Source organism: Mytilus californianus, unplaced genomic scaffold (assembly GCF_021869535.1).
Source record: "Mytilus californianus isolate M0D057914Y unplaced genomic scaffold, xbMytCali1.0.p SCAF_3, whole genome shotgun sequence".
NCBI lineage: Eukaryota > Metazoa > Mollusca > Bivalvia > Mytilida > Mytilidae > Mytilus > Mytilus californianus.
Window position 1 is genome coordinate 116,835,360 of NW_026262679.1, and position 25,052 is coordinate 116,860,411.

Here is a 25,052-nt window from a genome sequence, read left to right on the forward strand (position 1 = left end):
TAGTAACAGTATAGAATGATTTATTCTCTATTGGATAATTCAAAGTTTGGTTGATCTCTAACAGAATTAAAGAAAGTTGTGACTGGATTCAATAGATGAACTCGTCAAAGATACCAGGTTTTCAATTTTGTCTTCAAAAGACTCATCAGTGACGCTCGAATAAAAAAAGTCAAAAGACCAAATCGAGTACGAAGTGGAAGAACATTGAAGTCCCAACATTTCCGAAGGATTATGATGAAAACTCTGTCATCAATGTCAGATTACCTAAAGTTCTGGTATGGTACATTTATATCTTTGAGTAACCAAAGCAACAAATCATGACGAAATTACAAACAATATTTTGCTGTTAGAATAAAGATCGAATTCATAACTTTAATCAGATTGTATATAATATTTATAGATAATTGTATATAGTATTTATTATTATGTTTCTGATAATGAAAATGTCCATTACTTTGTAAGACTAAGCGAATCTTAATTGACCGCAAACTAAGCATTTGACCAGTTCTGAAACTTCCCATTGAACAAGTCAAATATAAAGCTAAATAATGCACACTGTTCAACCGATTTAAAATTGGTTGAGACCAAAATGACCGAACGAAAAAAAAATATCTAATTGCTAGTGGTAATGAACACAATGTTTAGGTATACAAAAGAAACATTATTCCTAAACACTACTTTATTAAGAATTAAAACGACGTTTATACCAACATTAATACGTGTGATACGGTGTACGTTATTTATAAAGTAATAAGTCCAATAAAAAATATATAAAGCCGACTTAATACCAGTTCATATCGTGTTTCTTTCATTTTCTTTCATTTTTCATCTGTGCGCCTCTCCTTGCCGACCTCTTCTTATTTTCATATGAATCGGAGTTCCTTCAGACACTTGTCAAAAACAAGAAGATCACAGAAGCCAGGGTATTTAATTTCACTTTCAGATATATTGATGATGTTCTTTCCATTAACAATCCGAACTTTTCTGATTGGGTTCCATTAATATATCCACCAGGACTAGAAATTAAAGAAACAACAGACACGGCTTCCTCAGCCTCATTTTTAGACTTATACCTCGAATTTGACATACACAGTCATCTCAGTACCAGAATATATGACAAACGAGACGATTTTAATTTTGAAATTATCAATTTCCCCCACCTTAGTAGCAATATACCAACTTCACCTGCATATGGGATATACATCTCCCAACTTATTCGGTATTCAAGAGCTTGCAGCTCCTACTCAGACTTTGTAAAACGTCACCAGTGTCTGAGCAGAAAGTTGATGAACCAGGGGTATGTCAAAGAACGTCTCGTCCTTTTTCTAAAAAAGTTCATCGGAAGGTACCAAGACCTTGTTGATAAATATTCCGTATCAACTTCACAAATAATACACGATGGTCTTGAAGTATAGATTCTGCGTACTGACGTTGTTTATCATCTTAATAATGTGTTAAGTATTCTTTTATTTGTCTTTATTAATATTACTTTTACTGTTAAGTTTGTTTTTTGAGATATCCATTTGACGTGACTTTGTACTTATGTATCCCGTCATACTTTGAACCACAAAATTATTTTATGTCTACCTGTGCGAATTTCAAACGTGCGATTTTACGCCAGTACTTAAAACCTTCCATCCTTTATGAGTGGATTTTACATAGATAAATAAAATCGTATAATAAAAAAGCAAAATGAGGATGTTAAATTTGATGTATGCCTTTTTGTGCTTCTTCGTTTTTATAGTGATTAAGATGATAACACAATGTTGACTGCTGTTCCCCTATTTTCGACATTTTTACCTATTGTGTCTGTTTGTTTTGTTCACGCATCGTTGTCAATATAATGGAATTTGATGCGACTGTCACACAAGTGAGAGGTTTAGCTAGCTATAAAACCAGGTTCAATCCACCATTTTCTACATAAGAAAATGCCTGTACCAAGTCAGGAATATGACAGTTGTTATTCATTCGTTTGATGTGTTTGAGCTTTTGATTTTGCCATTTGATTAGGGACTTTCCTTATTGAATTTTCCTCGGAGTTCAGTAGGTTTGTGATTTTACTTGTTGCTTAATTTAGATGATTACCTCAATGCAAACTAAGACTTTCGTTGAGGTGACTTGTTTTGATTGACACTGATTTAGACTTTATAACACAATCTGAAGTAAAATAAACAATGACAGGTTGTTATTCCTAAGGTAAAAATCAAAACGACACTTTATAGATTTCATGCGTCCAAGGGGCTTTTCTGGAATTACCTTCACCAGGAAGATGCAAAGTCTAATATTTGAAATCTGAGGATGTATAAATACCGAATCAATTGAAAAGCTATATGACCAAAAAGGATCTAAAAATAATAACCAAATCCATCTAAAGTTAACCTTGCCTGAGAGAGATAAAACCTTAGATTCTTAATAAGTTATTGTATGAACGAACAATTTACGAAAAAATGTTATCAATTATATCAGTACCGAAGTACTGACTACTGAGCTGATGATACCCTCTGGGACGGATATTCCACCTACAGGTGTAAGGAACATGCAATTAATTTAGAAGCTCTTATCCGTTATATCAGTCCAACTAACCTGCTAACAAAACATTTCAGAGATGTGCATGTCTTAGTTAAAAACAATTAGGAAACGATGTTGGTAGTCAAAGCCCTAAAATCAACAAAGACAGCAAAAAACCCGAAAAGTCAATCGTCTATAAAATACAAAAAGAAAACTAAACATTGAGCAACAGAAAACTCATCGAACAAGGGCTAAAGCGTTACGAAAGGTAAAGCATTTTTTTTTTTTTTTTTATATTTGTTGTACCTTTTATATTACTCGTAGCAATTATAAATCCAGCGAAAAATCACTCTCTCGCAAACTAGGTAATACTAATGAACATCAATCTAACGACACATTCAACTAAAATATATTTTAAGGTAAATGTGGTCTTTTAAAAAATGAATGTACATACATAAATGAAAATCTTCCGGAATTTATGAACAATGCAAAAAACAATTCAAAGAATTTTTCGAACTAAAATATGAACAGTAATGGGGGTGAAGGGTAAAGTAAGAATTCCGGCTTGCTTAATTCATGAACATTACAAAACAAAAAACAAATAGAATAATAACAGTTTAACATACTGAAGACTTCTTATATGTTAACTAATTGATCATTTGTTAACAAACTTAATTTGAACGGAAATCAATCTTAACTGAGTAGTGCTTAATCTTGCCACATTCTCTATGAGACTTTCCCTAATCAGGAGTTTGTTATTCAGTTGTTGTATTTTATTTCCATCGGTGTGATTTGAACATCATCAAACTACTGTCAATAGGCTTTTAATCAGCTTTCCGTAACCGCCAAGACTCTTATTCAAAAATGACCTGCGATCTGGGGTTTGGCAGGCGATTTTGAAACCTGACGTCTTATTTAAAAGTACATGTGACCTTCAAATATGATCAAAATCGAAATTCTAATAAATTTAAAACTGTCAAGTTTGCTTTAAAGTGACCTGGTAGCCTGTAGAAACTTAAAACGTGACCTTGTGAACTAAGGGGGACCCCAAGTGAACTCATCAAAGATAAGTATTTAGTAGCTTTTGTGGTTTTGTTAGTGTGTTTGTGCTATGTGCCGATCGAACTAGTCAATTAAGTACTTTCTAACGGATTTTTGCAGTTTGTTCATCTAGATCACTGTCATAGGTAGGGAGAGGGTTGTTCGCTCACGATATGCTAATCCCGCCAAGTCACTATCTGCCTGCCCTGTCAGGAGCTTTTCCGAGAAAATTCGGTAAAAAGGAGCAAATATACGTTGACAGTTGACTGCCGTATTTGTTTCCCAATACTTTTTTTGTCACTAATCCCATTTTGGATTTTTCCACTTGAATGATTTCACATTTCCTCGTCACTTAAATAAAGAGAGATAAGAGTCTTATAAGTTTGTACGCCGGACTCCCATTTCTTCTATATAACACCCGTCAGTGGTGCCCGAATAAAACATGTATTACCAACTACGGCTAAGGAAATTTATGTCTTTGGGTAGATAACCCCTAGTGTTTCGAGCATGTACACATATGCCAACAGTAAAAATAATACCAATAGAATAAGAAGAAATTGTTATCCTCTTACCAACAATGTTCATCTGAGAATTGTCATGATAAATTATAATATCATACATAAAACACCAAACCTGTTTATTTTAGGTTAGGGTATAACTGGATAACTCGTATTGGTATATTTTCTAAAAAGTATTGTTAAGCGTCTACATCAATAAATTTTAAAACATCTGATTGCCATTCAGAAACCTAATATATCTGACAAATGTAGGAATATTCGGTGTTACCCGAAGATGCCTCCATCAGTCTTGTTGTTCCATCCGTACGTAAATAATTCCCTATATCCGGTTCCCCTGGACTCCAGTTGAAATATGTTAATGCATTGCCTGCATCATCTAAAAAAGGTGAAAACACGTCGACTCGTTCACCTTGAAAATAAATACGAGGGATTCCATTTGAATCTGTAATGAAAAAGATATAAATAATCGATAATTTAAAAAATCGATGTCAGAAATATGGTAAATTTACGTAGACATGTATCCATATTAAAAAGATTAAAATAACGTTAATTTTGGTTTCTTCTAATTACCACAAGGTCTCTTTAATACTACAATAGTAATAATTGTTGTTTTGCTCTAATCTGTAGTTTGGTGTCTATTATATCGTGTTTATGCAAATAAGTGATTTTTTTCTGAACTGGAAGTTGCATTGATGCATCACTATGTCATCTCACTCATCAATATTGAAAGAGGGAGGTTTATAACTAAAAAATAATTTAATCAGACATCTCGTGTTAAAGAGAGGCGAAAGTAACCAAAGGGATATTTAAACATAAGTCAAAAATAAACTGGCTATGCCATGAACAAAAAACGAAAAACTACCAAAAGACAACAACACATCACAAAGCACGACACAGAAAAATAAAGAAACAACACAACACAAACCCCACCTATAACTGGGGGTGATTCCAGGTGCTCTGGAAGGGTAAACCCGTCGTGTTGCTCATGTAAGTACAAACCCGCTGATAAGTCTAATTCGGACGTCACAAACAAGAAAGAGAGGACGAAATTGTTGTTACGACAATTGGAATATATCCGTCGTTATATGGGAAACAGATATTCCATAACGTTCAACCATCTCGTGATGACGTCCGTAAAATTTTCGAAGGGATAATTTCAACTTCACCACTTGGAACTCTTGGGTCAATAGCTTCCTTGTAAGAAGCAACCTTCTGCCAAGGAGATCATGATAGGAAATGCAAGTTATGGAATATCGTATCAATAAACTCATCATAGATAGCTGGTCTAAATCAACCGAGAGATATATACTTCATATGCAGTCGCTCTTTTCAGTATTTATCTTCATCAGGAATGCTCAAAGACAAATTTTTGAAAGCCAAGGGTGCAACGAACCGAAACAGTCGAAGATCTCTGACCGAAAAGGACCTAAAAATAGCAAAATCCATCTGAGGTCAAATTAACTGCGGAAGTTGAAACCATACTTTCTTAATAATTTTGAGATTTATAAAATGAAAGGTTTGTTATAAATCATGGCAGTACCGAAATATTGACTACTGAACCGATGATATCCTCTTGCACTGATAGTCCACCAGTAGCGGTATCGACTCAGTGCTCTAAAATATTAAAACAACAATTGTTATGCGTTCGTGGCGGTTTGCAAGTCGAAAGACATTTATACGACATTGGATGAAGCCTGATATACAATAAACACTCCTTAATTATTTTGTAAATCGATATGTGAAATAGTACCCATTTGATCCATAGCCCATTGGTACACCTCCGGTGACTCAATCAGTAGGAGATGTGCAGCATCTGAAACACATTCTGCTTTAGCGTATGTATAAAATCTTAAAGTTGCAACAGCTTTGTAACAAATGTTGATGTTTGCGTCATACGTATATCCTGTTGCTGTATTACATAGGACTGAAATAGGATGTAAAAATAGCATATACATGTATTTCACATTGACCATCATTGTTTTTCGATGCAAGATCGTTTTTATAAGGAGAGTGGTAAATTAGTAATTCATTTGCTACATGCTTATCATTTTAGGTATGCTGAGGAATAGTTATCTATTGTGCTTTTGTGTTACAAGATATTAATGCAACGTTCGGGCCTGAAATATATTTTTACTGACAGAATACTTCTTTTGCACTATGCAAAATATAATTTAAGACCAAAAAATAAGATTATAAAAAACTTGATTGTAGATGCTCTTTTTGCTGTGCATGTACTGATTTTGTTTCATGGATGGTTAACCCGTATCCTTTGTTTTCTATTATGTTTATTCGTATAATATGAGTCGGAAAGAACAAAACTTGAACTGGAACCTCTGATTGAAAGTCAATGATAAAATATTACCAGTGTTTATTAAGGAAGCAGTGTTTTACCTAAGTTCAAATCTCATAAATTACAAAAGACAAACAAAAAGGATCAAGACTGGTAGCGTACTTTTCATGCATAGCTGGAAACACTTACCCTGACGACGCACCTTGTCTTGCTTCTTATGACGATCATGTGATTCCCTCAGTGTTTGATTATTACCTTGATTTGTCTCTTCTTAATCGGCAAACTACAGCCTCATTAATAATCAGCAATATGTACCATTTGTTACAATCTTAACTTTAGATTATATTCCGATTTACATGTGTTATTTGCTAGAAATGACATGTATGCGTAGTCATAGTAAAATATGTTAAAAAATCTGTAGCTGGAGTTATCGTATAAATCTGAAGGTAATGACAAAATGATTTTTCCAAACTTTTAATCTAGAATGTAAAATTAAAATTCTTTAAGAAACTCGTGTTTGGCGCATAGAATGCACCTCAAACAAATAGAAGTTTGAAACACCTGGTATCTGGGTTTCACTCTACTTTGACACTTTTATAGATGAAAATGGGGAACAAAATTATAGGCCTGGTGTCTTTAATGAGTTAATTTTTTACGCTTTCGGTTCCGACAGTTTAGGAAATGATTATTTTTTCTATTGTGATTGGACATTGGTTTATTACATTCGTTTTTAGTGTATTTTTATCTGATTATTATACACAGTGATCTGATTTGTCTTAAATGTTATCAAATATTCTTTTCAAATATTAATAATAATAAAAGTGACTTACCTTGAATTGGAGAAGTACTGGTCACATGATTAGTTGGTCCAATTGTTGTTACTTCTGCTGACGAAGTAGACAATAAATTTGTCTGGCTTGTTCCTACGACAAAATGCACTAATATTGAGTAATATGGTGCCAATCAGCATGTCATATTTTTGCAAGTACAATACGATTTACTGCCAGAAACAAAATTCATCAATATAAATACTATAACCTTTAATGATATAGCAACAAATACTTCTTTTTAAATTCATGTAGCTCTGATACCTTCAGTTAGAACGCTATGTTTATTTCCGCCGTCTTGTTTATCTTTCGTCTGTTTGAGTGGAAATATATTTTTACTTGAATCTCTCTAGTGCATTCCAAACTTAAAGGAGAAATTACGGAATGCAATTTTGAAGAAAATGCAATTTTTGTAACTCTTTGTAACTTTAATGTTCTACCTTTCAGGTATATTTATATTAAAAAAAATCATCAAGGATACCTAGAATCTTATAATTAAGTATGCCACACGCGCGTTTCTTTTATATAATACTCATCAGTGGGGCTCGAATAAAAACAGTTGGAAGGCCAAATCATAAAAGAGAATTAAGAGTATTGAAAATAAAAATGACATTTCCCTCCTTTTTTTTAAAATAAAAAAGATAATGCTTCAATGATTTGTTGCTGTCTTTTCTGGGGGAAAAATCATCAATAACTCTCAAACCAAAATTCAAAACAAGAAAAGGATGTATAAATGCTAAAATATTTGAGGAGCAATATGACTTAAACCAAAACATAAATTGAAGAGAAAAATACACCTAAAGTCAACTGTGCCTGAGGGAGTTTGAACCTTAGATTATTAATAATTTCTAAATGTTTCAGAAATAATTTGTTTGGCACTGTTTTTGTAGTAATGTTAGTAATAATTTATGACATCCGTTTGCTCTATTCATCTAAAGTATAATTTACCTGATTAGTATATGCAGAAATTCACAATTAATACAGGGTATTTTCAAACATTTATGATTGTAAAAGTTAAATACCTTCAATTGTAGAAATACTGGTCACCTGATGAGTTGATTCAATTGTTTTTACGTCTACAGATGGAGTAGACAATAACTCTGTCTGGCTTGTTCCTGCAATGATTTCAAACAATTATTGAAATTTAGGCGCAATTTAAAGATACATATTAATTTCACTGATTATTGGTGAAACAGTTTCGTAAGCCTTGACTTGATACATTGAATTCAGAAGTAATAAGAGGGGGAGATTATATACTATTTGAATGATATAAACATATCTATCGTAATTCAAGTGACGAAATAAAGAGTAATAAATGCATGTTGTTGTTCTGTCAAAAGTTCCGACATCTCATTAAACATTGAATATAGACATTTCCTTTTCGAAAACATTTGATACTAAAATAAAACGTTAAATGCTTTGCTGCTGACTCCTTCTGATCCATAGAGGATTAAAAAAAAATCCATAGGGGGTGGGACCGATGGCCGAATCTCCTATGGATTTTACCCACCCTCTATTAATTGGTAGGGGGTCAGAAGTGAACCGTATAACGAATTCATCGCTCACGGGAATTTTCCTGCCAAATTTTGTATAAAAATAATCTATGAAATACAATATTATTTATTGATGACGCCACCATTTATAGTAGACGTGACGTCATACACCCAAAATAAAATCTACTGACCCCATACAGATACATGGGGTCACCACATGTCGACATTAAATCAATCATAACGTCACTTATTTACCTGAGATGCGATAAATCAAGTGATAATATTGTTTATTTTTCACTGCGTGAAAAGGTTTTAAGGGAATAATTACGTACTAGAGATGTCCAGAAGGCATAACTTATATTTTAAAGAAGTAAATGACTCACACACCTTTAATGAACTTTTTCACTGAATACGATTTTAATTGAGATTACATATGATAACGGGATATAATAAAATTGAACAATGTTCGAGTACTCAGTTAGATGCAAATTATCCTAAATATGATTTATTTATAAGATAGATATCAGTTTTCTTTTACAGGGATATATAGAATAATGGCATTTTAGTTTTTGATACTTACTTTATCAGCAAGAATATCAAGCGAGCCCGCTAGGGTGATATGATATTCGAGCTGATGAAATCAGTAGCAAAAAATAAAAATCAATCATTCTTTTTATCGGCAATTTGTCTTAACAAAATGTTTTATTTGTTGAGAATATGAAATAAAATGAATTAGTTAGTAAAACTACCTTTACGCATATGAAACGTTATGATAGTATTTCGGTTGTATGAATGAAGGCGCGTGCAAATCATTGATAAATTGACGCGGATGGACTTGAGCACGTCACGTTGCTGTACTGCTGTATACATGACGTCATTGCCTGAATTTTTTTAGTATCAAGTCCTGTCCATGATCTTAAAAATATTAGGCAGTAAGATCAAAGGGAAAATGAACAAATTGCCGATAAAAGTAGTTATCATATTTATAAAAAGGGGGTAGGCGCAGATTTCAAAAAGATTTTGAATTGTTATAGTTCGAAAATGAAAACAACATTTTATAAATTCCATGCGTCTGAAGCGCTTTTCTGGTTTACCTATATCATGAACGCTTAATATTGAAAAGCCAAGTATGTATAAAAACCCAAATATCAACGTTCTCTAATCGATAGAAAGATACGTAGTTTCTGTTTTCGTCTTTGAAATATAAGATATTGATTTTTCGTTTAACGTGAATTTTGCAAATACTAAGACGTTGGTGAGACGTATAAAGTTAAGGGCATACGATACAGTTCCAGGGGAGGTAATGACGTTGCTAACGTAAAATGTTATTTTTCGCGACGTCAAACTGTGACATATTGGGAAAAGAGGCATTTTTCGACTGTTTTTTCACATTCAGACTGATTTAACTTGAAAACGAGTTCATGGACCCCTCTTTTTAAAAATGACATTTGGCTTGATGTATGAAGATTATTTGTGCCAATTTTTATAAACAAATCACCAATGAAATTTTTTTTAAATAAGATAGATATACAGCAAAACATGCCGTTTTTTGACTAAAATCATGAAAATATGAAAAAATAGATTATTTCCAAAGAAGTGTTACACAAATTCAAAGCACACTTCTGTAGAGAAGATATTACAGAAGTTTTTACAAAAGTCCGCATGCGTTTATCTTTTGAAACAAAAAAGTTAGGTATGTCTTTCCAATGGATATACATTTCAAAGAAACCGAAATTTCCAGTAAATGTCTAAAATTTCGACCCCATTTATCTCAAAGAGTAGCACATGAAGGTCTATTTTTTTATAACATATTTGAATTGACTAGGTGAAAAACAGCTTGTATGCAAACTTTAGTCAAAAATTCACCGTGGGAACAAAAATGTATCGTATGCCCTTAAGAGACAAATTGTCTTGATAGCATTCACATTGTAAATATAAGCCAAAACGTTACTAACACAGTATATTCAAGATACACCTGTCATGGGCTCAAAAATCCGTTTCATACGTTGTTTACTTCATATCTTTATGAATACTGTTTCCTTTATTTAGAATTAATTGTATTTTTGTTTTATATATATGTGTATAAAAGTAAAGTTGAAAAAGTGCAGTCTTAAGATATACATCATCATCCCCGAAAAAGCCGTTTTACAACTTGCAAACAACAATAAACACGAGCATTGATCATTTTATACACGTTTTTTTACTAGAAAATAAAGTCTCCTTTTTTAATTTATAATACTTATCACGGTAAACTTATCATAATAGCGATCTGACGATTTATAGTGTGCATTATCCCAAACATATTTAATAATTCAAACATGCAACTTATGTACAAACAATAGGTATATACATGTACATACAAATAAATGAATTTTTATTTCTTAAGTACATGAAAATTTACTCGTAGTACTTGATTAAGTATTGAGGAATATTCATATTAAATTACTGTCACAGCTGGTTTGTAGGTTCTCTTCGTTGTCCGTTTTAACCATTTAAATTGATGTTCAAATAAAATACAACGGTTGAGATTTACAAAACTATTTGAGTAAAGTGTCAACATTAAGCTGCAAGCAAAATATCGATTCTACCATTGCATACGAATATTCTCCACTCGCGAGCACTTAAATTTCAATTTTAATTCGGCACGGCTCCACGGGCGTTTTAGATATTCAAATTTGTACTGTCAAGAGTGGAGAAATATCGTTTTGCACGAGATCGTACACTTGTTGATACCTCATTTTAAACTATCAAATTTCAGATGACAAAAATCATATGCAAATACCTGATTTGTTTACATTGACAATATTTTAGCCAACAGATCATTGATGTGGCTTTACATACTCCCGTGTACATATTCCACTTAATGATAAAGGTGGCATCAGATCTAACCTGTCATAAAACAAAATGTCCGGAACTGTTCAAGAAAAGTCGATAAAACAGTTCTTTTTGCACTTTTGGGACAGTTTCTAACAGAAGTTATGTCTTTTTTATGTTTTATTCAGTTTTGTTAAATTTTTTTAATTAATTTCTTTTCGTTATGATTTTTTTATTATTTGTTTACGACATGTGAACCAAATTTAATAAATTTGCTAAACCATATATTTGTCAGTGTATAAGATTGTGTAATGTCAAATAAAGGCAACAGTAGTATACCGTTGTTCAAAAGTCATAAATCGATTAAGCGAAAACAAACCCGGTCACAAACCATAACCTAGGAAAACACATCAACTATAAGAGGAAAACAACCTAACAACAGAAACACTGAACTGCAACAAAAACAAACGCCAACATACATAGAAACGGACTATTTGATAACAACTGCCATATTCCTGACTTGGTACAGGAAATTATAAGAAAAAATGGTGGATTGAACCTTGTTTTATGGCTAGCCATACCTTCCGCTTATATTGCAACGTTCAAAATACCGCTAAAATGACAACATTACGTGACAGAAATACAGAACAAATAAACGCCAGAACACTCAGGACAGACAAAATATATAAATAAATAATACAACAGTGCATTACAACATGTAAACCACAGAATATCAACGATCACCTCCCATGAATTTACGGAAGTACACCAGGACACAACAATAGAATGATGAACTGTGCGTCACACCAAAAAACCACAAAAGTGACATATTATTTGTTATGTTTATTCTATCACATGTAAATTTCTAAAAAAAAAAGAATATAAAATTAGGATTGAGTTTGTAGTGGTGTTATTTTATGTATTTTCTAACCATGACAAGAATATTAAAATGGAATTGTGTTTGTAATGGTGTATTTAACTGTATTTTCTAACCATTTCGGTTTTTTTCTTAATCAAAACTGTGTATAAACAAAAAAAAAAAAACAAAAATCCGTGCACATAGTTGCTATAAACTAAAAATCATATAAATGAAATAGCTGAGTAATTATCTTAACTTTTACATACATATAGAAAATAAACATAACACAATATCCAAAAAGATTTACAAAAGAAACATCATTAATAAATACATGAATGTTGGATGTATAAATACCGAGACACGTCGTATAGCAATGCGAATACACACTTCGCAAAACAGTCATATTCGGGAATAGGTCAAGTTCGATACTTAGCAGATCAGACGACGTAGATGATAAACCACAATCTAAGACCTGGTAAAAATGTCGTTATTTAGTTTAGACACAGAAACATCGTATAGATCAACCAATTCGTGATGGTGTCCATAAAATTTACGGAATGTCATTTTTAATCTTTCCTCCTCAAAACTCTGTGGTTATCGTGCATCAGGTAAACTCATGTATAAATTGACTTAACTAGAAAATGATATGTTATCTAACTATTGTTGCTTGAAATTGAAATTGAACTATGATTTAAAGTACAAAACGAAATTTCGGCTAAGAAACGTATTTGTCATCCGTTGAAGAACTTTGGGGGAAGCTTCTTCCTTGTTCCACTCAATCCTCAATGACGTCGCTCCATATAGGAATGTCAACATAAGACATCACGCAGAGCCCTGGGAGACATCAGACATTTATGTCAACTGTAGAGAAAGAGACGAACTTCATATATCCTATTTGATAGCTCAAGGTAAAGATCTTCATGAAAAAAACTAAATCTAAAAAGATTTATTATAAAAGCAAGGAATGATACGTATATAACAATATCGAGTATCATACGAAGTCTCTAATAAATAGGACTTAAATGAGACTGGGTGTATAGTAGAATAGAAATAGGAAAGTTTGGACCTGTCAGCCTTTCATACATTAATATCAAGATTCTTGAGAAAAACTAACTCATGAAACATAACAGTCTTATCATTTGGTAGGCAAGACGCCGGTTTTGTCTTCGCAAGACTCATCAGGGGCGCTCGAATCAAATCAGTTAGAAGCAAAATAAATAATCGAATTAAAGAATGGTGTATACATTGCTTGAAAAGCCATTGTATAAACAACTTGAGACACATTTTATTTAACATAGTCTATTATGCATATTTCAAGTTTCAGCAATCAACAGATAATTCTGTTATCAATCATTTGATCATATTAAGTTTTACAGGGATTATAATAATAGATTTACAAACTCCATTTGACACTGTAAACCATGAACTTTATGTCAAAATGTCAAATGTTTCTCGAACTAGTTATCTGTAGGAAAGCAACTTGAATATGTCGATCAGTCTTCAAACGGGTGCAAATTATTTCACTTTGCTGACAACGACACCACACCATTGTCATATTTATCTTTACACTAAGGCAAAACTAAATGATCTTTGGTCCGAAACGCAAATTCAAGATAGTAACATTTTTGTTAGATTCATTGACTTGATCATTGTTATATAATCGCAATCAAGCTTAAATTTGTAGAATTAGAGATTGATTCAAATGTATCCGTTAAAAATACACTCCGCTAATTCTAAATACTGTTCTACAACAGTTAAGAACATTTCTGGAAATTGTTGTTCTGACAGATTTGCCAAACTTTCATAGATAATCACAACTGTAAATACGACAGATAGTGACAATAAAATTCATTAGATACGGAATTTAATTTGATGCTCAATATTTTCAAAATTGATGGATCAAATGTGCGTTTTCACAATGAACTTTTTATTTCAATATACCTGTTCTTGAAGCTATAAATAATGTATAAATGAGTATGATGTATAAAATGTATGTTGGTCATTATGGCATGTCTTTGTATCTTCATCTATGAGTACTTAATGAGTAATAAACTAAATGACAAATAAGATGATCCAAACATTTTCCAATTTGGGATCGTAAGCGTTGTATAACCGCTCCAGTAGTACCTTTATATGAAGTATACATCTATATTTTCCAAGCCATACATCCCATAGTACAACCTGTCTGATAAATTGTTGTTGGCTACATGGAACCTATTGCATCAATTGCTCTTCATTGAAAGGTTTAAGTCGTTCATTAGACATGTTATGAACGTCAGAATGGTTTTCCTGACCATCATGCCAAATCTGTGTCACAAATGACCAAATTTGAACAGCAATAAAAACGCTTTTCTTTTGTTTCTGGTTTAGCCATGTGCTCGTACTGGTTTTGTGTAAAGAATTGAAACACCATATCCTTTCTTATCCGTTTTGCAATTTCCTTTTATCTACAATCTAACATATAATGGTGTAGACATATTCATATCATAAGCATACTTTCAATTTAACAATTCATATGATCTAAGAATTTAGTGGACAAATAAAAAAACATGAATAATGATATTCTGACTATCAATATAACACAAGCCATAAGAGAGTAATCGGTAAGAAATTCTTCCATGTAAAACTTTTGATATAAAAATTCAAATAAAGATTGTATCGCAGAAGTCATTTTCAAATGGATGTACAAAATTTTACTTATCTACAAAAACAAACAAAATCAAACGTTCGACTAAACAATTATAAGAATTTAAAAAAATATTTGTTATTATATCTGTTTGCAAAGGCAACTTAGATTACCATAAAACCAATTTAATACACATAAATATTTCATTTATAATCGGCGAAACTACACATAATAAATGTTTCCTTCAGGGTTGCGGATTGTTAATAGATTTTTATTTTTAATGACTTTTTAATACGACCCGATGAAATTTTTTTTTACATGTAAGCATATTGTCCTGCTGTGAATTCCGTGCATTTGTAACTTTGAACAAATGTTACCTTTATCTCTTATCAAATTATATATTTTTATTTGTGTTGGGATCATCATGATTTCTTTTTTTTTTTTGTTTTGGTAAATTGTATTTACATTTTTAAATGATTAAACTTATTTTCATTTTCCTTTCTTTCCGATATTTTAGTCAAAACAAGACAGAAATTTACATATTCGATTGAAAACGATCATTATATATTTATGTATACATGTTTTGTCAAAATTTATTTCTCTTTAAAATTGGTTCGGTTTATTTCACTGATATGAAATATTGATCAAAACAATTTTTCGTGGACCATCAATCAAGTAAAGCACTAACAACATGCACTCAATTATATTTCAATGTGATGAAATGTTGATTATCATTAAAAGTAAAATCACAAAAATATTGAACTCCGAGGAAAATTCAAAAAGGAAAGTCCATAATCAAATGGCAAAATTAAAAGCTCATACACATCAAACGAATGGATAACAACTGTCATATTCCTGACTTGGTACAGGCATTTTCTTATGTAGAAGATGGTGGATTGAACCTGGTTTTATAGCTAGCTAAACTTCTTACTTGTATGGTATGACAGTCGCATCAAATTCCATTATAATGACAACGATGCGTAAACAAAACAAACAGACACAATAGGTTAAAATGTCAAAATAGGGGTACAGCAGTCAACATTGTGTTATCATTTTAATCACTATAAAAACAAACAAATGTAACAAAGAAGCACAAAAAGGCATACATCAAATTTAACATCCTCACTTTGCTTTTTTATTATACGATTTTATTTAACTATGTAAAATCCACCCATAAAGGATTGAAGGTTTAAAGTACTGGCGTAGAATCGCGCGTTTGACGTCACACAGGTAGATATAAAATAATTTTGTCGTTCAAAGAATGACGGGATACATAAGTACAGAGTCACGTGAAATGGATATCACAACAAACAGACTTAACAGTAAAAGTAATATTAATAAAATGAAATAATTGTGTCGTTCAAAGTATGACGGGATACATAAGTACAGAGTCACGTCAAATGGATATCACAAAAAACAGACTTAACAGTGAAAGTAATATTAACAAAGACAAATAAAAGAATACTATAACACGTTATTAAGATGATAAACAACGTCAGTACGCATAATCTATACTTCAAGACCATCGTGTATTATTTGTGAAGTTGATACGGAATATTTATCAACAAGGTCTTGGTACATTCCGATGAACTTTTTTAGAAAAAGGACCAGACGTTCTTTGACATACCCCTGGTTCATCAACTTTCTGCTCAGACACTGGTGACGTTTTACAAAGTCTGAGTAAGAGCTGCAAGCTCTTGGATACCGAATAAGTTGGGAAATGTATATCCCATATGCAGGTGAAGTTGGTATATTGCTACTAAGGTGGGGGAAATTGATAACTTCAAAATTAAAATCGTCTCGTTTGTCATAGATTCTGGTACTGAGATGACTGTGTATGTCAAATTCGAAATATAAGTCTAAAAATGAGGCTGAGGCTGAGGAAGCCGTGTCTGTTGTTTCTTTAATTTCTAGTTCTGGGGGATATATTAATGGAACCCAATCAGAAAAGTTCGGATTGGTAATGGAAAGAACATCATCAATATATCTGAATGTGAAATTGAATAACCTGGCTTTTTTTATCTTCTTGTTTTGTCTGAAGGAACTCCGATTGATATGAAAATAAGAAGAGGTCGGTAAGGAGAGGCGCACAGTTTGTTCCCATAGGAATGCCGACAATTTGTTGAAAAAGTCTACCTCCAAATTCAACAAATATGTTGTCAATAAGAAACTCCAGCATACTGATCACTTGTTCCTCTGTGTAGCATGATTTACCCTTTTGTTTCCTATTAACAAAATATGCCTTATGGTATCCAAAAGTAATAAATGTATAGCGTATTAAAAGGATTATTTCTTTTAGACGTTTTTATCAATTTCACATGGGGAATGGTGGTATCATGGGTTGAAAAATCAAAAGTTCTGATAGAACTAATTTATCAAATATACTATTGAAAATTTAAAGTGTTTTTTAACTTCTTGTTTTCAAATTGTTTAGATTCCTACTAATGCGTATTAAGTAGATGAAACGCTCGTGTTGTGTGCGAAATTATAACCTCTGATACTTTGATGAGTTCATTGTACCAAGATGAGAGAAAAATACACGGAAAATCAGTTTTCTCTGCATATTTGATATAAACTGCTCTGCAATTATATGAATGTTCTTTACGTTTCTACTTCAAAGGTTTATATACCTACTTGATTTTCACTTTCTCGACAAATACAGGGATCGATAGAACTTCGTCCATTAAACGCAGAATATAGTCTCCTAGAGTGCTTGTATTCATTAATTTATTAGAAAAAACAACTTTATTGTTTATAAATGATACATATTCTTCAGTTGTTGAGATCGATATCTTTTTCAAATGTAATACGATAAATATTTATTACCTGCTTTAGAAACATGAAATCCTTACAAATTTAAACCAAATCATCGCGAAAATCCCAAATAATATTTTGAATTTGTTCATGATCGAATTTCGAAATACTCAAAGCAAATGTTAATAATACATTACATGGCAGTAATTTGTCTTTTACCTTGCATTTTTCTATCTGAATTATTTCCTTTTTACTTGCTTTGCCTATTAGTTCTATATATCTTTTATTTTGTCAAACCATTACAATTACAATGGTATACAGACACTACATGACATCAATAAATACAGACATAAATACATGAATACACAGAGCAAAATATGTACGCTATTTACAATTATACTGATTGTATTTAGCCAGGAGGGCACACATGGGAATTTATATATCTTATGAAGGTATAAAGCTTTCTCAATTTAGATTTTTTGGTTAAATTCATAACTTCCTTGAACATCAATATATTTGGACGAGATACATACTGTTTATCAATACATTTGTTTCTTTTTACTGACATCTCTTTACACTTCATAATATAATGAAACTCATCTCCAAGATCTTTTGAATTACACAATTTACAAGTTCGTCTATCTCTCTGAATATTTGTCTATCTCCCTATCTCAGTAGGTAGTTTATGGTTAATGGTTCTAAATTTGCATAAAGTGTAAATATCAAGAAATTCTAAAATATCAAAATAGTTCTCAAAACCAACAGTATTCTTAAAAATTCGATAATTTAATATCTTCGAACATGCTTGCACATTTGAAAACCATATGTGTTGAAACTGATCTTGAAGTGATTTTCTGATTGTATTCTTTAACCAAATGTCACTGATACATGTTTGATATAACCACACAGAAGATAATCCCGTTTCATTAAAAATGGAAAAATAGATTCAACATGATTTAACCAACTAAAGTTTACATCATTTTCATTTGACGCAAAGTAGTTTATAAATGCTAGCTGATAATTTAGTCGGTTTACCACATACTAATTTCACCCAAAATGACATCATACGGACTTTAATATCTAAAGGAGAAGGGGCTATAATGGCCAATATTGGCCTCAATTTCGAGAATTTTTCAAATTCTACTTATTCGTATGTGTATGGCTTTCTTTTTGCGTTGGACATATTCATTTTATGAAAAAAATGTTTTTTTGTAGTTATGACGTCACAATGCTGTGTTTTGACATCACTTCACGTGCATATTTGCTGGCTTTTCGCAATTTTCTAGTCATTTTCACTAAGTTTTTTTACGAAAAAAGTACCAGCGCATTCTTGCCCCAACAAAATATTTTGTCAGAGCAATAATATCAACAAAAAGCATCTTATGTTGAAATATTTTCATGGGGCAAAGCTGCGCTCATACTGAATTTCAATTAAAAACTTGCTCAAACCGGCATCAAAAATCTAAAATTATCGTCCGTTTTTCATATATACCGGTACGCAAATTTTGTCAGACAAAGAGTTGACCAGGAACAGATGTATTTTTTTAACAGAATTTTTTGTCAATGGTTGATTACAATAAAGTTTGGCTATAGATAGTAAATAACAAAGTGTTTGTCTTCATTTTTTTGGGTATATATATATATAACATAGCCTCTCAAGCATATCCTGGCCCTTGCGTATATTTGTTGTAAACGATTACGGAACTGACGCACGGAATTTTACTAGTGCTGTTGTTAAGAAGCTTTTTATAGCGGAATAGAAATCAGCGTATCATTCGTTAAATACTTGATATTGCCAGACAGAATTGAAAGAACTTAATATAATTTAAAAGATGTGATCATATTTTTGAAAATGGTGGAATTTGTACTCCGTGAAAGGTAATTAAGTTATATGCATAAACTACACCATGAACATGTCACGTAAAAAGTTCTTCCATCTTTTCATATAATTATCTCTAAGAAAAATCGAAATAAAAACAAAATTTTAATTATATGATTTATTTTCTATTAATTGCTTCAAAGTTATTCAAAATTAAGTATTTAAAACGGAACACAGATTACTAAACACGTATAAAATTCCACGGCACAGCAGACGAAAACTTCATTTTCATTTTGCACGTCTGCATGGTCTGTTTGGTATAAAACAAAAATAATTTAGACCATGACATAATCAACAATTATGAAATGGCCATATCAATGATATAAACAATTTAGTTGAATCGTAAGTAAGTAGTAAAGAAATGAAAACGAAATAATATTGTTCCGTCCGTTTATGAATCAAAATGATAAATATGAGTTATTAACGTCATGTAGTTGATGTGGCAGTGTGGTTCATATCGCCTACACGCTACGTTAGTAAGAAAAGGATTTACGTTCGAGTCTCATCTTGACCAATTTTTTTTTTTCATCGTTTCGTAATTTTTTACATTTGTCGTTTTAAATCATATTATCATTTATCAATAATTTTGTAAAGACACCTTAAACAACAAAAAATTAAAAAAAAAGATAAATAAAAGTATATACCCGAACTTTGTTAATTGTTAATTCTCAAGCTACATGTACTATAGTATCATTATCGACAGATTTGCACGTGTTTTACTCATGAAGAAATGGTATATGTGCTAAAGAGGAAAGTTCCTTCTGTTGACTTTCATGATAGATATAAAAAAAAGAAACAAAATCAACATGCACCAATATATATAAAGACGTGATTTTTTTTTTTTTTTTTTTAAGACATAAATGGATTCTGCAGACAGTGGACCTAAATTATTACATGATAATTTCCTTGTAGAATTAAAAATGAGTAAGTATCCATATAGTTTTATGCAATCGATTATTTGATACTGAGTGCAGAAGATTAATAGTTCAATTAGAAGCATTGCGAAACCAGATTTAAAATTAGATATTTATGCGCAGCATCCAGAAGTAAAAGTATAAAATATGGATTACATTATGTTATAGTCTGAAAATGTATGAAATATTTGCCACTGGATGTCAATACATTCATTTAATATTCATATAACCAAATACATCGATGAATTTGACAACTTAGAATGTTATTTCTACTATGGAAAATCTTATGAAAATTTCATGTGATGCACTGGCTTGCATAATCTACGCTATTAAGAAGAGTGACAGACAGAGTTTCATCTTCAAAGGAATTTATTATATTTGATCTAAATTTTGTGTTATGTGAATAACAAACATCAAACATAAAACCTCAACATGACTGTTACTTAAAAAAGCAATTTATGCTGAACAGTCATTACAGTGCCGGGCTTGTCTTATGTCGAAAATGTTCTGGTATTCTCTGTAGTTGGTTTGCTGTCTTATTTATTCGCCTCCCCATTTAATATGGCTATTCTGCACAACACATTGTAAAATGTATTCCGCCTATATTCATAAACGGTTATTTCTATTCTCTTCTTTACAATAATAATCATTAAATTTAATCATGTTATTTCACCAATATTCTTTTAGCACAGGCTAACGTTAGATTTTGCAATACAGTTAACACATATATATTTAACAAAAACAGATTGCAATGAAATTGTTTAGGAGTTGGATAGATTTTGCAATTGAATGTACCAAATATTATTTGTATCCTCTTATGTTGTTTTTTTTTTCAGAATGGACAACATAAGAAAGGGACGAAAAGATTTTAAATGTATATTGTGTGAAAAAAGAACAAAACCTGGAAAAAGAAGACCTTTGTGTGGAGAAGCAAATAAAAATCTGCGCAATTTTCTCAGTAAGAGTTTCCTTGTTTTACCTAATGATGATGACGTTATATGTGATACTTGTCGACGGAAATACTACAGAGAAGAGCAAGCACAAGTAAATACACCAACTGTTCTTACAACTGATACAAATACAAATGATCCTGATTTTATGCCACCATCCGCACCTAAAAGAGCAAAATTAAGTTCTCCTTTATCAATATCGCTTCCTATTTCTTCAACAATTAAAGGTCATGCACAATGTTGTCTTTGCAAAAAGCGTGGTCCAAAACTTATGGTTGTTCCCCAAGAAGCACGATTTAACACATTTTTGGAAAAGAATATAATTATTCCTGCCGGATCACGTTGCTGTCCTCGTCATTTATGTACTGAAGGTTTTACAAAAGAAGCTAACGAAGACATAACAAGTGTGTATACTGTTTCTGACTTCAATCGCAGCGGACTACTTGAATTGATCGATACAATTAGAGAACATGCTTTAAAAAATAAAAACGCTAGAATTGACTTTGATAAATCTTCTTCTTTAAATGACACAGATTTTCGAAATTTGACTGGCTTAACAATAACTGATTTTGAAGACTTATGTTCTCACATTCCAAACTCATCTATAAGAGATACTCGAGTACGAAGCATGAGAACATGCATTGGTATATTTTTGACCAAACTTCGTTCGGGGATGTCTAATAAGATATTAGCAACTTTGTTTAATATAAGCAAAGATTCTATCAGGAAAGCTATATCATCCGCAAGAGATGCAGTTAAACAGCACTTTACACCAAAATATTTAGGTTTTGATCATGTATCCAGAGAAAGTGTTATACAAAACCACACTCGTCCACTGGCACAAACACTATTTGGTGATATCACAAACACAACTGCTATACTCGTAATTGATGGTACTTATATTTACATACAAAAGAGTGGACAATTTAAATTTCAACGTAGTACATATAGCATGCACAAATACCGCAACCTGATTAAGCCAATGATGTTTGTAACTACTACTGGATACATTGTAAGTGTGATTGGACCCTACCTTTGTAACAGCAAAAACAATGATGCCAAAATTTTGAACTCAATTTTTAAAAATAACTTGGAGAAAATTAAGGAATGGTTTGAAACAAATGATGTTGTTGTGGTTGATCGGGGATTTCGGGACAGTATCGACCTTTTAGAAGAATTTGGTATTCAAATTAAAATGCCAAGCTTTCTCAAACGTAAAGAGAAGCAACTTTCGGTTGAAGATGGTAACACAACACGTCTAGTAACAAAGGTCCGCTGGGTTGTTGAGTCCGTTAATGGTAGAATCAAGCAGTGGCGATTGCTTGACAAAGTACTACCCAATTCCCTTATACCGTATGCTGGTGAATATACACGTTTTGTCAGTGCCATATGTAATAAGTATAGACCACCACTTAATTCTGGTAATGAAACTGAAGACCTTCTCTTAGGTACAAAAATGCTTCACATGTCAAAGAAGAAAAATGAGCTCATGGAACGAGTATCAAATGAAAACTTGCATTCCAGAAGTGGTAGGTGGCAAAAAATAGACGGCAACGATTCAGTTGAAGATTTTCCGAAGCTATCGGAGGAGGACATCAGGGACATAACGCTCGGTGTATACCAGCTTAAACTAGCTAAGAGTTATACTGAGGAACATTTAGAAAATGACGAATACTATGAAGTCATGCAACAGGGACATCAACTCATTAGGGTTAGAATGGCAAGTAGGCATACAAGCAGCAAATCGCATAATCTATGGATTACATACGATGACTGCTGCATAAAGGCTTGGTACTGTACTTGCAAGGCCGGAGCTCGAATTGTTGGCACTTGTAGTCATATTTCCTCAGTGATATGGTTTCTCAGTTTTTACCGGCATCAAAGTTGCAAAGGAAATCAAGCAAAGCAATGGAGGGACTATGTCCATGATGCTAATCAGCCTGAAGTCATTGATGATAGTGACAGTGAACCCGAGGAGTAAACATTAAACATTTGTATTCTATACTGAACAATTACTTGGCCATATAGGGCATATCGTATAATGTCAATTTTGTTTTGTATGTCATTGTTGGAAATGAAACTGACGTACGTCGGTATCAGGGTACCACTATGTGGAATATTACCAACAACTGTCAATTTTATAGAAAAGAACAGCAGTTAAAGTGTTTTTGCCTGATATATACATGTACTTCCTTTAACATTTCTAAAGCAAAAAACAAATGTCAAATATGATGGCTTGACTGAGATTTTTCTAAATTTTTTAATGGTGATACTTAAGAAGTTTTTTCATTATATTTAATATTCAATTCATGCTTAATTTCAGTACGGAAAATCTTAAACAACAATTGAAATGATTTCAATTCAAGTTTCATGTGTATCTGCAGATGTCGAATATAGAAGGGAAGACATTTATTGCAATAGTTAAATTGGTAAATTCGAACAAATTGTTACACCAAACTGGCATAATTATTATTGATAGCATAATACCTGAATTTGTGATAACTGTTGTTTAAAAAAAAAATCATAATCATTGTCTAGTAAGACGAGTTTCTTAATCAACAGTTTTGTTGATCTGATATACTATCTCCTGATGTAGCACTTGTAACCTTGGCAACATTTAAAAAAGGAAGGTTGAGGTAATAAAAAAATGGGGTGGGGGTGGGGTAGGGGGATGCACATTATATTTTTTAATTTGATATGAAGAACATGTGAAAAGTTAATAAAGATAAACGTGCTAAGAATATTTCAGTTTTAAGAAGGTTGAGAAATTGTTGAAATGTATAGTTTATGAAATTGCGAACTTTATTCATATATTATCTCTATACTTAGTACTGTACGATTTAAATGTTATACCTTCTTTTTGTTTTTATCAACAGGCTACATAAAAGTACACACAATACTCATTTTGGTTATTCAAGGTAAAAGAATACACAAACAATACTTGTTGATTCTCTCTTGTGAAAAAAATTCTGTAATTTAGTCATACATAGAACAAAATTTTAACTTTGTTGTTACCATAGCAACTATATTACTGATATTAAATAGTTAAACTTTATATCAATTTTGTTCTTCATTGTATAAATACAATGTTACACTAGTAATAATGTATTCACGTTGATTATTTAAGGTTTAATCTGTTGTAAAAAGTACACAATTCATAAAAAAAGGATAAAATATGCAAAAAGCTGATATTTTAGCTTAGTCGGCATACCATTTTTATGACGTCATAACAAGAAAACGGCAAAAGATAACTATTAAATCCTTGGTGTTTTATAAGCTCCATATCATAGATATCAATTGAAAGAAATATCAATAGATTTGGAAGTGGGGCCAATTTTGCCCCTTAGAGCCCCCTCTCCTTTATGTGATATCATCCAAGTTCACCATATACTACACAATTTGGGGTAGAAGACTTTAGGTGCAGAAGAAGCTTACAGAATTTTAATTGAACTCTCTCCAGAATGTCGTTATTCCCAAACCCCAAAAAATTCACAACCGTACAATAAGACCGGTTTCACTAATTTGTCAAATAAATCCAATTGACAACTAATAGATAAGCCATGTTTTCTCCCCTTTTCG

The 25,052-nt window shown here is 31.9% G+C and overlaps 2 protein-coding genes and 1 long non-coding RNA gene across 3 annotated transcripts in view; 1 reads left to right on the top strand and 2 right to left on the bottom strand.

Annotated features, from left to right (window-relative positions):
- Positions 1 to 2,951: 2,951 nt before the first annotated feature.
- Positions 2,952 to 6,530, bottom strand: LOC127733732 (uncharacterized). Its single transcript, XM_052243049.1, has 3 exons — positions 6,494 to 6,530; positions 5,818 to 5,991; positions 2,952 to 4,509 (listed from the first exon to the last, which is right to left on the bottom strand). The coding sequence occupies exons 1-3, from the start codon at positions 6,528 to 6,530 to the stop codon at positions 4,298 to 4,300; spliced, it is 423 nt and encodes a 140-aa protein (XP_052099009.1). The 3' UTR covers positions 2,952 to 4,297.
- Positions 6,531 to 7,193: 663 nt separating this feature from the next.
- The window catches only part of LOC127735937 (uncharacterized), a 45,242-nt gene continuing 27,383 nt past the window's right edge, over positions 7,194 to 25,052 (bottom strand). The window contains exons 2-3 of the long non-coding RNA XR_007998664.1: positions 8,207 to 8,299; positions 7,194 to 7,280 (exon numbers count right to left, since the gene is read on the bottom strand). This is a non-coding gene — a long non-coding RNA (uncharacterized LOC127735937). The remainder of the gene's footprint in view (positions 7,281 to 8,206; positions 8,300 to 25,052) is intronic.
- LOC127735923 (uncharacterized) lies at positions 19,645 to 23,766 on the top strand. Its single transcript, XM_052246366.1, has 2 exons — positions 19,645 to 20,533; positions 21,360 to 23,766. The coding sequence occupies exon 2, from the start codon at positions 21,361 to 21,363 to the stop codon at positions 23,452 to 23,454; it is 2,094 nt and encodes a 697-aa protein (XP_052102326.1). The 5' UTR covers positions 19,645 to 20,533; position 21,360; the 3' UTR covers positions 23,455 to 23,766.